This window comes from Caretta caretta, chromosome 6, assembly GCF_965140235.1.
Source record: "Caretta caretta isolate rCarCar2 chromosome 6, rCarCar1.hap1, whole genome shotgun sequence".
Classification (NCBI taxonomy): Eukaryota; Metazoa; Chordata; order Testudines; family Cheloniidae; genus Caretta; species Caretta caretta.
Genome location: NC_134211.1, coordinates 40,641,952 through 40,659,232, shown reverse-complemented (window position 1 = coordinate 40,659,232; position 17,281 = coordinate 40,641,952). Strand labels below are relative to the sequence as shown.

The 17,281-nt window shown below is 39.1% G+C and overlaps 1 protein-coding gene across 4 annotated transcripts in view; it reads right to left on the bottom strand.

The window, feature by feature from the left end:
• The window catches only part of DCDC1 (doublecortin domain containing 1), a 418,164-nt gene that overhangs the window by 166,719 nt on the left and 234,164 nt on the right, over nt 1-17,281 (bottom strand). For all 4 annotated transcript variants that reach the window (XM_048854576.2, XM_048854579.2, XM_048854578.2 and 1 more), the window contains 3 exons: nt 13,283-13,420; nt 5,004-5,122; nt 2,061-2,121 (listed from right to left, as the gene is read on the bottom strand). In XM_048854576.2, coding sequence (XP_048710533.2) covers nt 2,061-2,121; nt 5,004-5,122; nt 13,283-13,420 — 318 coding nt within the window. The remainder of the gene's footprint in view (nt 1-2,060; nt 2,122-5,003; nt 5,123-13,282; nt 13,421-17,281) is intronic.

Sequence of the window (17,281 nt, the reverse complement as noted above, 5' to 3'; positions counted from 1 at the left end):
GTTAGAGAGTAAGCACAACAGCCAGCAGCCCATTGTATTTACAAAAAGGACAATCACGAGTGTAAGTGGGTTGGTATTTTTAATGTCATCATCTTCAGGTTTTAGTTTGTTGGTTGATTTTATTTTTTAAGAAGTGGGCTTTGTCTGGCTATATCGAAAGAGGGACAGGAGACACCTGATATGGTTTTAATCAGGTAACAACTTTATTATTAGGTGTCTGGGACTACCCAGCAGATAAAAGTGGACAGTGCAGGTAACTCCATGATCATTCACTAACTACCTGGGCGCTTCTGCTAGCCCCCTCTTTTTCCACCCAGGGTCCCCGGCCAACCTGTTGCTGAGACCTTCACCCAAGGCCTTCCACAGCTCAATGGCACATCTGCAAATTCAGAAACAAAAGTCAGACTTTCCCTGCTTGGCCAACTCTTGCCCTCCCCAGGGAGAGGCTTGGAATGCAGGCAGGAAAGGGGTCTCTCAGAGGAGACACCGATTGATGCAGGGAGGCTGAGGCAAGGCGAGTCCCTTTGCTGAGACCTTATTATTTCCCCCTTGAATAAGGGTTACGATGGGCTATAAGAAAGGGGGTTGGCTCCCTGCTGTGCCGGTCATAGGAGACCTGAATACCTCCTCTCCCCCCCCCCCCCACAGACTTCCATTCCGCTCTTTTAACAACCACTTCTTTTAAGGTGTTTTAAGACCTTTACCAAGCCATTTATCCAGTCGTTGCAGCCCTTCCCTATGGAGTCCCTGCACTGGGCAGCCGCCCCCACACTAATGAGTTGTGACATCATAGCCTAACTCCCTTCCCTACTCACCATTACAAAGCCCTCCCTGAACCTGCTGTGGGGAAAGCAAAAAGAAACAAAAACCCCACCCCTCTCCACCTTGACCAATCTGGTGGTGAGGGGAAAATTCCTTCCCAGCCCCCTAGAAAGGAGCAGCTAGCACAACAGCCACAGCAGGTCCTGAGCAAACCTGGCATTTTGCTGCCTCAAGGGGAGGTAAGGTGGGTGCTGCTCTGCCTGGTCCTCGAAAAAGGGGCTTCTCCAGCTGGGCTTGCCTCGTTTGACCTCCCCCGCCCTTCTGGTCCCTGGGGCGGAGACTCAGCGTCAGCATCACCACACTGACCCACGCCCCCTTTTGTAGCAGCTTCTGAGCCTCATTCCCACTCCTGGCTGTAAAGTACTATTCTCTCTTCCCTGGCAAGCCAAACAATGCCCCGACTCCCACCCGCACTGTTTAAAGGTGCTGTGTGGTCGTTGACTCAGAGTTTTACTAAAACAATTGCCTCACAATCACTTAACTTGAGAACTGTCCTTTAAATATTCCCCACAATACACAAATACCATAAATAGGCATTCACTTCTTTCCCAATCAAAATGTGGAGAGGCCTTCCTACACCTCTTTTTAACAAAAGAATATCCCATTGTTTGCTGAAGCTGTCTCTATGTTTTGTTCCATGTACAAAATCACTAAATTTAAAGCTCTTTGAATGTTTACATTAAAAACTCTGTTAGTCAGTGGCATAGCAAGACTTGGGCTTAAGGGGCTCAAGTTCCAGCCCCATATGTGTTTAAGCCTCTCTTAACAAATGAATATAAAAGCAACGAAGCATGCCTCTCATTTCAGATGGCAGTAGCACCTTATATTGCTTTTAGCTTTAGCCTTCCTTACAAATACTGATTTCTGGCCAGTGAATTCTCTCATATCAATCAAATTAAGAATAATGTTGCATTTTTATTTATATAAAACTAGTTATAAATCATAATAGATGTGTGTAAAATAATGATAAAGGAAAGCATTAAAAATCAAAGGATAAAAGCAAATTTAAAAGAGACACCAATAACTGAAAAAATATTTTTATAGAATGTTCTAATGTTAACATGGAGACAACTTAAAACAAAAAATATTGAAATTATTAATGCAGGATGGTGCTTTCCTCACCACATGCACATAACTTTCCTAGATTAATAGGTTTCATGTGAAAGTATGAAAAGGAGAGTAAACAAATTAACCCCCCCACCCCCGGCTTCCTTCAAACATACTTACGAAGCACGTACCTTACAATAGATAGAACCATCATTTCCAAAACCCCAGTGTTGATAGATGCTGCTTTTGTCTCTGTAATGGAAAGGTATAATCAAAGAGTTAAACCTGCTTAGTTCTTACTAAATAATAAAAAACAAATTAACACACAACTGGCATGTACACTTTTAGTTTCCAGAGTGAGATTTCCCAAATAAAAGATGCATTTTTCACTTTTGCCTGAGGAGTCATGATACATATTTTAAAAAACCAAAAAGCTATTCTGAAAAGAAGAAATTAAACATGCCAGTGATACTGAAAACCTATTTCCTTTTCTGTTTTCTTATTGTGTTTTAGATAATCCATCAGCATTTCTTTTGACCACACCATATAAGGAATCAGATTTTAAAAAATTCTTCGTGTTCAAGTTATGATACTAACTGAGAAATCCCAAATTCTAACTTGACACCGGGATTTTAACTCATGATGCCTTATTTCTGGGGCAAAGGGCTTCACAATAGCACAAGCTGAAGAAGGAGGATGGACCTTAAGGTTTAGTTTCCTAGATTTCATATCTTTCTCAATCTTAATATTATCTTATGATTTTTAAATCAGTTAACGATATTTCAATATTAAACAATATAAACACTTCAAAACAAGAAGTTCCTTAAATCAGTGCAATTTTATCAGATCTTTAAATAGAGGTTGCTCCTGCCCTTTAGTTTCAGGGTGTTTACAAAAATTCATTTCTGAGGTAGTGTCCTATAGAAGAAAAAAAAGACATCTTAGCATTCCAATACACGGACATTTGCTTAAGGATATATCAGCAGGCAAAAGATCATGTGTGTCTGACTTGTGTAACATTTACTTTAAATGTAAATAAATCAAAACTAGGTTCAGTGCACAATCTTATTCATATGGGACATGTCTTGGGAATGACCTAGTGTAGGTAGAGGAGTTTTTTCCCCTAAGTGTCAGCGAGTGACAGATCTCAATGACACCCTGTGCTATTTTTCTGCAGGGAGTGCACCCAGAGTAGAAACATACTCAAAGTTACTAGGAAACTTGACATCCGTAAATCTCCTGGGGCATCACATCAGCCCCCTTTAGGTTATTTCAATTTGATCTACATATCCATGAATATAAAAATCAATGTGCCCAATGATCTAGTAAAACATGCACCCTATCCTATGCAATTGTTCCTTTGCTGGGAAGTATAAGCATAAAAGGAATAGTGACCCTGAGAACTATGCCATTGGGAATATACAATATTAATAAAAGATCTCCCATGCTGAGCAGGTTAACAGATATAATCTACTAAAAAAATTTGCCTTGATCTTTCTTTCTAGGGTAGGCTTGCTAAAACAATATTGGAAATGTTTATTTGTTAATAAATGTGAATGTTACCCAGTGTACCTAAGTCAGATTCCATATTTCATAATATTTAATTTTCAGAATTGAGGCCAGCTTGCTAAATCACATGTAGTCCTTATGCACACAAATAGACTTCAATGGGAATATTCATATAAATCAGGGCTACTTCTTCAGTAAGAATTTTTAGAACTGTACCATGTTACTGAGGTGGTTCCTTTGTCATTTGTATGTACCTGTTGATGTTTTCCAATGTGGAAGTCTGTGGGTACAATGAGTTCTTTAAACCAGGCCTGAGCATGTAATTAATAATGCTAATATACAGCTTGTAAAACATCTGGTATGTAAAATGAAGAACACACAGAAACTGGAGGTCAAAAGAGGATAAAGCAAAGAAGCTTTTGTTGTGAATGCCCAACACCAAAACATAAGTTGTGTACACTACTGTGCATACTATGGAGTTCTTGAATGAGAATTTGAATCTATACCTGACAAAACCATTCTTGTGGCTTCCACCATGGATTATCTAGTAGTAAGAACACTGGAATGGCACATGCATTTTATATCTTAGAAAGGAGTTCATTTTTAAGCAAAAAAAATTGCAAACAAGTCCCTGGGAGAGTTTGTAATGAATAGCAAAAAAATAAAAATACAAATCCTGTTGCAAGTAGTTTTGCCTTTTGCTTATACTGCTCTAAGTGATCCCAACCTTACATATTCAGTCTAAACTGAATGTTTTTTCATGATAGTATGTTTCTGACATCCGTCTGCAGAGCTGTTCAGCATATTTGGAGTTGCATTTAGTAGTCAGAGGGTTATAGATAGCGAGACCTCTGGGATGATGTTTTGTTTCCTGCATTTGCTAAGGAAGTAGATGTCACTGTTAAGTTTTGCTTCCTTTTTCTTCATGTTGTGGAGTTTCCATTTCAGATAGCAAAATTCGATATCTTCCATTGTTGTATGTTTTTCCATTGATTTCAAAGAACTTTGAATCAGTTTTATAGTTATAAGGGACAAAGTGAAAAATCATGTAGATTATGTGATCCTGAAGAAAAGAAAGTCTGATGGTGATGGCCAAGATAAGAAAGAGTTACTGTTAGCATATAACACAACAAGTAACTTTACTTTTTTGTGTTTGGTGGGGAAGGAGAAGGGGAGAAGGACAATATTCCAATGCTCAACTAACAGAACTCAGCTGGTGTAAATTGTCATAGCTCCACTGACTACAGGATCTGCCCCAATAAAACTGCAGGATTAGCAGAAATCAGAGCACATTCAGACTGGGAAAAGCAAACACTATATTGTAGCTTCAACTCCATTTTTATCTTCTATATTTCAAATAAGCTACATTCTTAAACTGTCCACACCTTTATGATTATTTAAAATCTTTAAAAGAGAGATAGATATGACTAATAATTAGATGACCAGTTATAATTGAAATTCTGTTTCCCGTAGGAATTTGAAGATGAAAGGTCAGCTATAATAATACATTGAACGACATATATGATTCGGGAACATTGAAATAAAACAGTACAGCAGCATTTCCCAATAACATTCAAATTACCCATATAATTCTACATATGGCACAAGCAACATATTATCACTACCTTTTCTGTACTGTTAACTTATATCCTTCCAGAGATGTGCCATCATCCGTCTCAACTCTAATTGGATGACCAATAGCTAGGCAGCTCTGTACCATAGCTCGACTCAGAATCATTCCAGCCTTCCAATGAATGGAGAAAAAAGGGTTTGAATAAGTTAAAAGAACCAGAAAATTCAACAATGTGTCACAAATGGAGAGGTCATTATGCCTGGATAACCCAGGATATTAACAGTTGCAGAAAGTGAAACACTACCCACAACTTAGCAGTCAATGAGCCCTGCTCAGAACCGGTGATCTTCTGTACAACAAGGGTGGCATTTTACAGTTCAGTGCAAAATAGAACAGACCCTTGATATCTTCATTTGTCCTTTTTCTGTGCATATTTCACAGTGCAACGATTTAGGGTCCATAACGTGTCACTTGCTATCCTTATAAGTACAGAGTTTACTTGAAATATGTATGCACAGAAAAAAAGTTCAGTGAACTGCAAAGATTGCAACAAATCTATAGTCTTTGAGTCAATTTAAAGTTTTACTCCAAGTCTGAAACAGTGCTGGTTAAACATTTTTAAAGACTAGTTTGAACTGTTTTTGTTGTTGTTCTTATGTCCACACTTACTCCCAAAGCAGATGACTGAAAGCTTTGTTAGAAGTGAAACATATAACAATAGTTTATGACATTTCTTTAAATAGCATTTAAAATGATAACAGGTATTTTAACAAGATTTTCCCAAACATTTTGTTTGCAATATTTTAATATATTATCAATTGTGAAAAATAGGACAAGGGAGATAGAATAGAAAATAGGAAAAAACTTACTTAATGAAGTAGCTTAGCACCCTGCCAAAGCAGGATTGACCCCCCAAAGAATATTTGCTAACACTTTGTCCAGTGTTCCTTAAAAAGCTCTAAACAATGATGGTCATGGGGGGAGCATGTCTCACGACTTCTTTTGGGTGCCTATTCCACAGCCTCATGGATATCACAGTCAAGATTTTATCCTGACATTCATTGATTTTCATTCAATTATTTCTCATTATATCCTCTTGTACAACCATAAATAATTCCTCTCCATTATTGGTACACACCTATCACTAAGAAAATGTTAGTTTATAAGGACAGTTTAAAGTGTAAATCATCACCCGACATAATTTTTATCAGTCTTGGAAAACTGTCATGAAAATTTATCCAGTCGGCTGCAAAATCTACTCACCCACCCTTTACCAGGATTATGTTGGTGATGATGATGGGGGTCGTGGGGGTGGGAGTTATGCACTCCAGATTAGCAGGCAAATAGAATTTTGAAAAGCTGACTTTTTTATGTCTAGGGTACATAAATATTAAAAAAATAGGTATTATTTACCTTAAATATTTCAGTGACTCCTGGGATGCTACAGGCTAAGAGAGTACTTAAAGCTAATGGTTGCCATACCAGCATCTCTGAATGGTTATTGCATCATGGTACCTGAGAAACTGCAGTATTTCCCTGTATAGAGGATGTGATATTATTGACATGAACTGTGACTGTATATAGATCATTGTTGCAACCAAGGTCCTACAGTTGCACCAAATCTTGTACAGAGGAGGTTAAGTAGGGTGTCTATGGAAAGGTTGTGATTTGCTAGTTATGATTATGCTGTCTGTATGTGTGTATCATATTTGTATTTGAAGTTATGAATATTGGCTATGTTCTTGTATCTCAATGTGTTTGATTCTAAGTAGCATCAGTGAAGCATTTGGTCAGCTTCTTGAGAAAGTACTATTCTGAGTAAATGCCCAATCAAGAAACACTTAACTGAAAATGGACTTTGGGAGATGCCAATCCACATCTGAACTTTCGTGGGAATGTTCAAACTAACATGTAAACAATGGCATTGGCCTGCAAAAAGCTGAATCATTCATGGACATGTGACTTGCCCAGGTGGCTAGGTGTTATAGAGGGCGGACAATTTATGAGTTTACCCAGTACAAGCTTTATACAGAGTAAAACAGATTCATTTGGGGTTTAGGCTTCCAGAAAGACTGAATACTGGGTGCTGGGAAAGTCTCTGTTAACTGAGAAGCCCCTGGGCTAAGTGAATCTTAGTTTCTGTGAACTGCAGGGGGCGTGGCTCAACCTCTTGGTCTGTGCTGCAGCCGACTGGTGTGTCTAGCTCAGCAAGATGGGAGGGGATGGAAGCCATCTCTGGCAGGGGGGGTTGTTCTCAGTGGTATCCCAGCACATCTAGTGACAGTCTTGAGGGAGTTTCTGTGACTAAACCCGTCACACAGGACATAACATAACTGCAGGATAATAGATTCTATAGGTTAATAACTATTGATAAATATTTACTTTTCAATGGCACTTGCTGTACAAAGAAGTTTTTTTAAAACAAACTAAATGTTTTAGTGATTTGTCTGATCCATAATAGTCATAGGTAGATGCACAATAATTAACCTTTACACCCACATCATAAAATGTCATAACAAGAAGTCACTGTGGATGGTTCAGCTAAATTGAGCACAGAAGTAAATGTTCATCCAAAACTTAAAATGAAGTGTGTTGCAAGGTTTGATAAAGTTTGGGTAACTTAGTTTATTTGGAATTTCACAGGCCACTGCATTTTGTGGTGTCATCTAGGGCAACAAGCTGAAATGGCAGTACTTCTGACAAGCCAGGAAACACTAGACATCTCACAAGAAAGGCTGTTTCTTGAGATTTCCAGACAGAAGGAATTTGGGTCAGATTCAAAAAAGGATTCAAACATTTCCATGAATATCTTCATTAAACCTCTGAACCTTTGGGGTTCAAGTATCTTTGGGAGTTACATGCTGCATGTATAGATTTTGCTTTTTATAGCTCAATAAAACAGTTATGAGAGAAGGAGAATACCAAAAGGGTTTAGTCAACATTATGGATCCAAGACTTGCAAAATTAGGAGAGACAAACAAGACACATTTCTGACTTGCAGGAGGGCAAAGAAAGCATTTAAATCACACAAACTCCCCCAAATTAGTACTCTTATAATGCAAAACAACCAGACGCTGACATCAAATATTACAAAGCAGATCAGATAGTTGAATAATGGGCTGAGACACTTTATTGCATGTCACATATCTAGGTATGATATAATAAATGTAAGATATTGCATTTATGAGTGAATTTATGAAAAAACGCTCATAAAGTAACAAAGAGTCTATTCAAATGTGTTCATTTTATCCTGCCCAATGAAAAAAAAACCAGAGGACTTCAGCACTTGTTTCTTTCATACCACATAAAAACAAAGGGAAAAAAATCAGCTAAGATAATTTCAAAAGCCTGTCAATTAATTATCCAAATTGTTTCTTAAAGAGCAATCTCTCTTACTTCCATATGTCTCAAACTTGCTTTGGATCATTGTTCCAAAGTCCACTGGGGAAAGTGTGAACAATAATTACATATTTGGACTTTTATCTTGCCATGAGCTCTGTATGAGCAGAGACATGCCCTCACATGAAGTCCTACTGACTTCAATGGGACCCCAGTTGGGCACAGGGATGTGTTGATATAGAGCTCATTGCAGAAGTGGGGCCTTGGATGCTTAATGTTAAATGGATGAATCAGGAAATTTTACTACTTTAAGTGAAGCAATAAAAAATAAAACCTGAATCACTTCTCACAAGCCATATTTATTAGTTAGATGTAGATATAGATAAATGAGTGATAGAATTTATCTCAGGGGTGCCCAAACCACGGCTTGCGAGTCGCATGCGCCTCTTTTACAGTTAAAGTGGCCTCCCCTTTCTCTACCTACCATATGGGGTGGGGGCAGCTTGGGGCTTCTTCCCTGCAATGGGGTGGTGGGGCTAAGCCCTTCTTCTGCCCCATGTGGAGCGTGCCTGCCAAGGCTTAGGGCTTCAGCAGACGTGGGCTGAAGCCCCGAGATCCCCCCTCCCTGCAGGGCGGAAGCCCTGAGCCCCAGCAGATGCCTCCCATGGGGCTGAAGCCCTGAGCCCTGCGAGGTGCCTCCCACAGGGCTGAAGGCCTGAGCCCCGGCAGGTGCTTCCCATGGGGCTGAAGTCCCAAGACACCCACGGGGATGAAGCCCTGAGCCATGGTAGCCATGTCCTGGCTCTTGAACTTCTGAAGATTGTTGTATGGGCTCGGAGGGTCAGTAAGTTTGGCCACCCTGATATATAGACATATGCACATATCTCATATAAAAATTTAAACTGTTATAGAATGAGATATTTGCTTTTAACCTCATTCCAGATCTCCTCTCAGAAACAGACACCCAAAGAATCCTGTTTATATGGTGCTATTCCAGGCTGAAACAGTTAAATGGACGTGCCCCTTCCCCTGAGTGATGTGCCACTTACACTACAGCTACGCCTTTTAGGAAAATAAGTACAGTACAAGTAGCGTACAATTTCCCACAGTGTTAGCAATATGCTTCTGCTTGACAAGTGTGCAATGGCTGTCTTGTTGCAGATCATTTGACTTGAACTCGATAGGGCTGGTTTGGCATTCTGTGACTGGTTACATTCATCCAAAGGTGAAGTTCCACAACAAAATGATCTGAGGGAAGCAATCAGTATTCAGAATAGGGTTGCCAACCCTCCAGGATTGTCCTGGAGTCCCCAGAATTAAAGATTGATCTTTCATTAAAGATTATATCATGAGAGGAAATCTCCAGGAATACGTCCAAACAAAATTGGCAACCCTAATTCAGAACTACAATAGGCCCTCTGGCATGTGAATAGGATCTGTGCAAGGCTGCAATAATTTCTGGTATGTAATATGGTACAAACAAGCACATTACAAAACTGATAATATTAGCCAATAAAATTTTGGTTTTAGTCTCTATTCTTTAAAATAATTCTGTAATTTTTGGGACAACTGCAACTGCATGACTCTTAATATGACAAATACATAAAATTTAGTGCATTTATAAACTCTTTAAAGTTTGGAAATAGTGTATTGGCTGAAATACAGTTGGGCAATGGAAGCTCTCAGCTCTCCTATAGTTCAATTTTGCAAAGATTAGCAAACAGTTTGGCTCCATATTAATGCTGTGTTTTTCAGCAAGGATGAGAGAACACACATTCAAAAGTGAGAAAACAGCGGGGTCCAGTTTTCCATGATTTAGTTCCTGTTCTTGTGTAGGGCTCAACAAACGCCTAAAGCTGCCCATCAACCAAGTATAGCCAAAGCACAGTCACTCTGGGCATGCCTCTTCTTGTCCTTAGCATGCTCCCTCTGCTGGTAGCTGAGAAAACAGAGGTATAATTGATTTTTCAGTCTGGTGGCAGTTTTGAAAAAAATTTAAAAAATAAAAATTTGTTCAGTTCAAACCAAAGTTGAAATGTTTCAGAATTTCTGGTGAAGTGAAAAAAGTCAGTTTTAGGTCTGTTTCAGAGAGGGGATTCTAATCTGGGTCTCGCACATCCCAGATGAGTGTCCTAACCACCTGGTTCAAGGTTATGGGGGGAGTGGGGCGCAGCAGCAACACTAACAGCCCCTTCTTCTCTTCACCAGCTACAGTACTATTTACACCTTGTAGAGGGCTATGTGGAAATGTACTCTACATGCCGCCAAAAGCAGCATGCAGTGTAGACATACCTTAAAGAAGCCAGTGAGGCACAGCTTAGGTGAATAAAGAACATGCTTGAAGGGTGTGGTTATATATGTGAGTACATACCCTACACACACTCTACTCCTCCAAGCCATGCCTCATTGTCTACACTGCTATTTTAGCTATGTAGTATGCCGCTGCTGGAGCCTTTCCCCTCTGCAGGGAAAGACCCCGCAGCAGGAAAGGCTCTGGAAGGGAGGAGGCAGCAAAGAAAGGCTCTGCCAGCCCTCTGCTGCTGAATCCCTTCCCCACCACAAGGAAAGATTCCGGCAGTGCAGAAAGGCAAGGAGGAGGCTCAGACTTTCCTCGCTGTCTTTCCCTGCCATAGCCTTTCCTTGCTACAGTGAAAGGCTCCAGCAGTGGGCAGCTGCCGAAGCTCTTCTCCACTGTCTCCACTCTGCCAGAGCCTTTCTCTAACACACATAGCTACACACTGCAGTGTGGACGCCGCAGGTTTTTCACTGAGCTGTGTACCTACACATACCCCCATATGCTCCTGCCAATAGTGTCTAGTGTAGAAGTAGCCTAAAAATTAATAAAAGGAGTACTTGTGGCACCTTAGAGACTAACAGCTCACTTCATCGGATGCTGTAGCTCACAAAAGCTTATGCTCAAATAAATTTGTTAGTCTCTAAGGTGCCACAAGTACTCCTTTTCTTTTCGCGAATACAGACTAACATGGCTGCTACTCTGAAACCTAAAAATTAATGTGAGTTGTGTGACTAAATCTGCCATGCAATGAGAAAAAAATAGAGTCCAATGTTGTATACGCTGATTTTTTAGTACTTTTATGTGAACTATGAGAAGTTCACAGTGTTATTTTCTAATTTTACTTACTAATTTACAGTACAACCTCAGTGTTATGAACATCTTGGGAATGGAGGTTGTTCGTTACTCTGAAATATTCGTACCTGAACAAAACATTATGGTTGTTCTTTCAAAAGTTTACAACTGAACATTAACATAATATACCTTTGAAACTTTACTACGCAGAAGAAAAATGCTGTTTTCCCTTTTTTTTAGTAGTTTATGTTTAACACAGTACTGAACTGCTTGACAAAGCCCTGACTGGGATGATTTAGTTGGGGATTGGTCCTGCTTTGAGCAGGGGGTTGGACTAGATGACCTCCTGAGGTCCCTTCCAATCCTGATATTCTATGATTCTATGAACTGTGCCTGCTTTTTTGGGGCGGGGGGTGTCTCTTCTGCTGCCTGACTGTGTACTTCTGGCTCCAAATGTGGAGTGTGGTTGACTGGTCAGTTCAGAACTCTGGTGTTCATAACTCTGAAGTTCTACTGTAGTTGTTTTTTTGTACTATAACATGTATTATTAAAATACATTGGTAATAATTCACTTCCTGAGAAGCAACAAGATAGGAATGAAGTTTAAAAATGTTGTCTTCATTAGCTAAGACAAATACCAGACTACCATAATAGCAACTGCTAATAGCTTGTCCAATTTCCATCACCAATGTATAGTACAAGAAAGAAGTTTACAAGATTTAAGGTTACTTTCTTTTCCAATGCATTACATAATGTAACAAATATATTTTGCTTGATATTAATCCAGAACTGAAAGCATAAAGTAAAACACAGAAGATAATGGCTAGTATCAGTATGTCTCCTTTCTCCAAAATACAGCAACTTCACACAGCAAATTAGGGCCAAATTTTGCATTGGTTTATCTGGAGCCTCCCTCCCCCCCTCCACCTCTTTCCTTTTATCCTTACTTTCAGCCTATCCTTTTTGTCTTCTCTATCAAATGGTGGCCACAAGAAAGATATCATTATTTGCAAAGGTTTCAGCAGAAAGGTAGTCCCTGCATTTTGATCTAAATACTATCAGCTTGTTTTCAGTCCAGTGTCCTCCGAAACAGTGTTTTACAGCTGGGCTCTGACCAGTGAGCATGCTTTGTTGCTGGCACCTAGAAGTCTTATTCTGTACTTCACCAGCTGCATCTTAACTGCTGAGCACAGCTGTTTTGGTAGGTTGTGGAAGAACAAGTGGTCTTTGAAAAAAACAAAAAAACAGCACTTGATCCATTAAGTGCTCTCTAGATTAGTATCAGGATTCTAATTTCATCCACTAGGAAAAAAGGAACAGCAGAAAACATTAATACCATCCTTTATCTTTTTTTAAAAAAATGGGTTGCCTGTGTGTTGCATGAGTTATAGCTCCTATAAGGAACTGACCCTTGACTCCATGTAAAATTAATTCCATAGTCTAAACTGGGGGTGATGAAACTATCCATGTAGCCAAAGCTCCAGTGGCCGCCTTCCCTGTTGTAAGGTATAAAGAGACCCTGCACAGCCAGGCTCCATGTCACATGGAAGATATGTGCCCCTGTGCAGATTCCCAGCTTTCTATTCTTTCCCAAACCCCCAATGCAGCGGAACCCCAAGTAGGCTTGGGGAGGTGGGGACAAGATTCACCCCAAGGGGAGAATTCATATTTTGAATTTTAAAAAATCTAACTTTAATATAATAGAGTCTGACCAAAGTTATCAAGAAAAAGCTGTCATAATGACGTTATTATTAGCCCACGAAATAGAGACCCCTGAAGTAGCCCAAAACACTGCAGAGTGCAAAGCCTAATTGTGATGCCTCTTATAATTATTCTTCCCTTTTATGCCAGTGAATTTCATTTATTGCCACTAAAATTGATATCCTATCTGATCAATACAATACCTTTGTGATCAGCCACATGTTAGCCAGAGGCCACAGTGTTGTTGGGACACTTAGATCCTGATAGTCCTTTCTTCTGGGAAGTGCCTTCCTCATTTTATCCATGGCAACAGAGACATGAAAAACTATCTGGGGATCAGCCTAAATATATTAAAAAAAACAAAAGGATTACTGTAATTGGTATTTTAAATTAATACTACTAGCAAAGTTCAGCAAATACTACAAAATGCCTGCTAATGTACTATACAATCTTAGCATTCTACTGCAGACATCGTATTTTGTACTGTACAGGTTCTGAGTAAGATGATTTGGCCAACAGATGTAAGTATACATGAAGAAATATTTGTGTATGATGCTAATAATAAATAAATTGGATTACAACATATTATGGTTTCATCAATTTAAGGGCTGAGTGCGTCTTGGCCATGAATCCCAAACAAGACACCAAGCACTGTTGCATTCCCCTAAGAGCAGACCTTCATCCTAGTCTCCCCCTTACTCTGACAGGTAACTAACTTGCACTGGGTCTGTCAAGGTTCCTCCCCCACTCTGAACTCTAGGGTACAGATGTGGGGACCTGCAGGAAAAAACCTCCTAAGCTTATCTTTACCAGCTTAGGTCAAAACTTCCCCAAGGTACAAAATATTCCCCCCGTTGTCCTTGGACTGGCCGCTACCACCACCAAACTAATACTGGTTACTGGGGAAGAGCTGTTTGGACGCGTCTTTCCCCCCAAAATACTTCCCAAAACCCTGCACCCCACTTCCTGGACAAGGTTTGGTAAAAAGCCTCACCAATTTGCCTAGGTGACTACAGACCCAGACCCTTGGATCTTAAGAACAATGAACAATCCTCCCAACACTTGCACCCCCCCTTTCCTGGGAAATGTTGGATAAAAAGCCTCACCAATTTGCATAGGTGACCACAGACCCAAACCCTTGGATCTGAGAACAATGAAAAAGCATTCAGTTTTCTTACAAGAAGACTTTTAATAAAAAATAGAAGTAAATAGAAATAAAGAAATCCCCCCTGTAAAATCAGGATGGTAGATATCTTACAGGGTAATTAGATTCAAAAACATAGAGAACCCCTCTAGGCAAAACCTTAAGTTACAAAAAAGATACACAGACAGAAATAGTTATTCTATTCAGCACAATGCTTTTCTCAGCCATTTAAAGAAATCATAATCTAACACATACCTAGCTAGATTACTTACTAAAAGTTCTAAGACTCCATTCCTGATCTATCCCCGGCCAAGATGACTACAGACAGACACAGACCCTTTGTTTCTCTCCCTCTTCCCAGCTTTTGAAAGTATCTTGTCTCCTCATTGGTCATTTTGGTCAGGTGCCAGCGAGGTTACCTTTAGCTTCTTAACCCTTTACAGGTGAGAGGAGCTTTCCCCTGGCCAGGAGGGATTTCAAAGGGGTTTACCCTTCCCTTTATATTTATGACAGGGTCTAAATGCAGTGCAACATACTTCTTCCAGTACATCTACAGTGACAGACAGAAAATGGTCCTACAGTATTGATTATGTGACCTGTATGTTAAAATCTCACATTAGAAGAACAGTTACAGTGAAATAGATACATTATTTTAGCTATGCTGTAGATTGAATCAACTAATGTATTTAATTTTGTACTACCCAATTACAACTAATTTTAATGTAATTAAAATAAAAACTATAAGAATACTTAAAAATCTGGTATATAGTAATTTAATCATTATAACTTTGAAGTTACATGTTCCTATTCTAGTAGTGAGAATTGCCCCTGCCAATCAACTAATAATTTTCTAAGTACTTGAATATGGAGATAATAATCTGAAAGAAGCTCTCACTTTATTAATGGAGTTTTATCCCATCAAGGCACAAAGATTTACACACACAAGTCCCATTAGTTACAGATATAAGACCATTCTGCAACAAAATTTGAATGTCCTATGATTTCTCTTCAATAGGTTTGGGATACACTAGCTAACACAAACACTACTTGATGTTTTCACTAGAAATTATTAGTGAATGATGGAGGTATAAATCTGTATATGAGAAAAACAAGGGCCAGCTCCTTGGCCCCATTAAATCTTTTCTCGCCATCCTGAAGAGACATGTAACATACAACAATGTTAAGCACCTTCAGAACTTAAGTGAGTATGACCAGCTGCAAATGAGGTAGAGAAAATTGTATTGCTCCCCCTGAAAATTGACTCTATTACCACACAGACAGACAGCTCAGTCCAGATCTCCACAATCTTATCTGCAAAATAATTTGAAAAAACTTCACAGTGTCAGACGCTGCGATGAAACGCAAATAGTCTCAGTCTAGTAAATTGTTTCCAACTCAAAACAGTTCTGTTGCTCAGAATTTTGAGTATCCAATGGAAACATAGAAACCCTCTGGACATATTATATGCATATAAATATTCAATAATAACTAATACTACAGTAGGACACTGAAACCCCAGTGAGGATCTGAGGCATATTGTGCTATACAAACACAAGGTCCCCACCCTGAATTCCTCCCACTTCAGCAGCTGTAGGTCACTTAGTGATTTCCAAGGATGAATGCAAGGAAGCAGGTGTTTAGGAGTCACTGTATAAATAGTTAAGGATAACAGATCATTATAATGTCTCCCACAGATCAGCAGAGCAGTCCGTCACAAGACAGCATTCTTCCTCAGAGCCTTTGAATCCTTACAGGTTCCATTAGTCTTTGATGAAAGACCATCAAAACAGGCCCTTCACCCTGACAGGAAAGGAGCATGATAGCATCAAAATAGGTTTTTATTCTGATTAACAACTGAGGACCAGATCCTCAGATGGTGTAAATCAGTATAACTCCCCTGAAGCTAATGCAGCTGAAGATCTGGCCCTGAATATTTATAAGAAATGAAGATGCTGATAAAAAGGTGATAAGATCTTCCGTTATTTTTGGCTATATATATATTTTTGACAATATAAAAAAATCCCATATAAATAAAATACACTTAGTACGCTTTTAGGAGATCAAAAATGTATATCTTTGCCAGAATAAATTGTAAGCTGCACTGGCAAAGCAGCAGAAGCAGAACATAAGTGAATATGATTGGTCACAATCTATTACTTGAAGTGAAATCTTAGAAGTCTCTATACCCAGTGACTGACAAGATCCCTTTGTCCTCAAAGAATGCTCTCTGTAGAGGCACATCATGCTTCCAATAAACACTGGAGGTCCATCATGTCTTAACACTTGCAATATGACCCTTGTTAATATGTTTGAGGAAAGAAAAGCTTTTGAATGAACCACATTATTCAACATCTTTATAAGCTTCTAAGACAAGGCTATAGTAACAAAAAACAATGTTCTGCTTCCTATTGTTAAGAGGAAGTGAAAGGAAATGAATAGACTCATTGTTCACCCTCAGAATCCCACCTGGATGGAATTATACTTATTTTAAATGAGACTGTGCGTAAATTACCAGTGTTTCATCTGTAATATAAAGACTACTGATGTATAAGTCAAAACACTCACTTTTCAATGACTGCTTCCATGAAATTTATGACCCAAATATTTTGTATAACCACAACGAGACAGCATTAATGAAGAAATACAGATTAATATAATGGAGATTTAACCTAGGATTTCTGTATTGGAAGTGCTATACACTTCTAACAAGTCTGAAATACAATGATCAGTATCTCTTGTGATTAGGATAAAATTCAATGGGTCAACAGTAATTCAAATAAGGACAATGTAGTTATTGCAGATGATATTGGCCCTTGGCGAGGTGATTAAAGTTTCACTGGAAATAAATTGCTTCTTTGATTTCAAGTACAGAGTCTCCAGCAGAACCATTTTTAAACCATAGAGATGTAGTAATGAAACTATCTGCCACGAGCTTGTGCCCACATGCATCAGCTGCTGTTGGTGGGGCTTCTGAATTGCAAATGAACAGAAAAGCCTAATCAGAAAGGATGTTCAGAACCCAAACTAAGCACCCAAAAAGAAGGGGGGGAAATAAGAA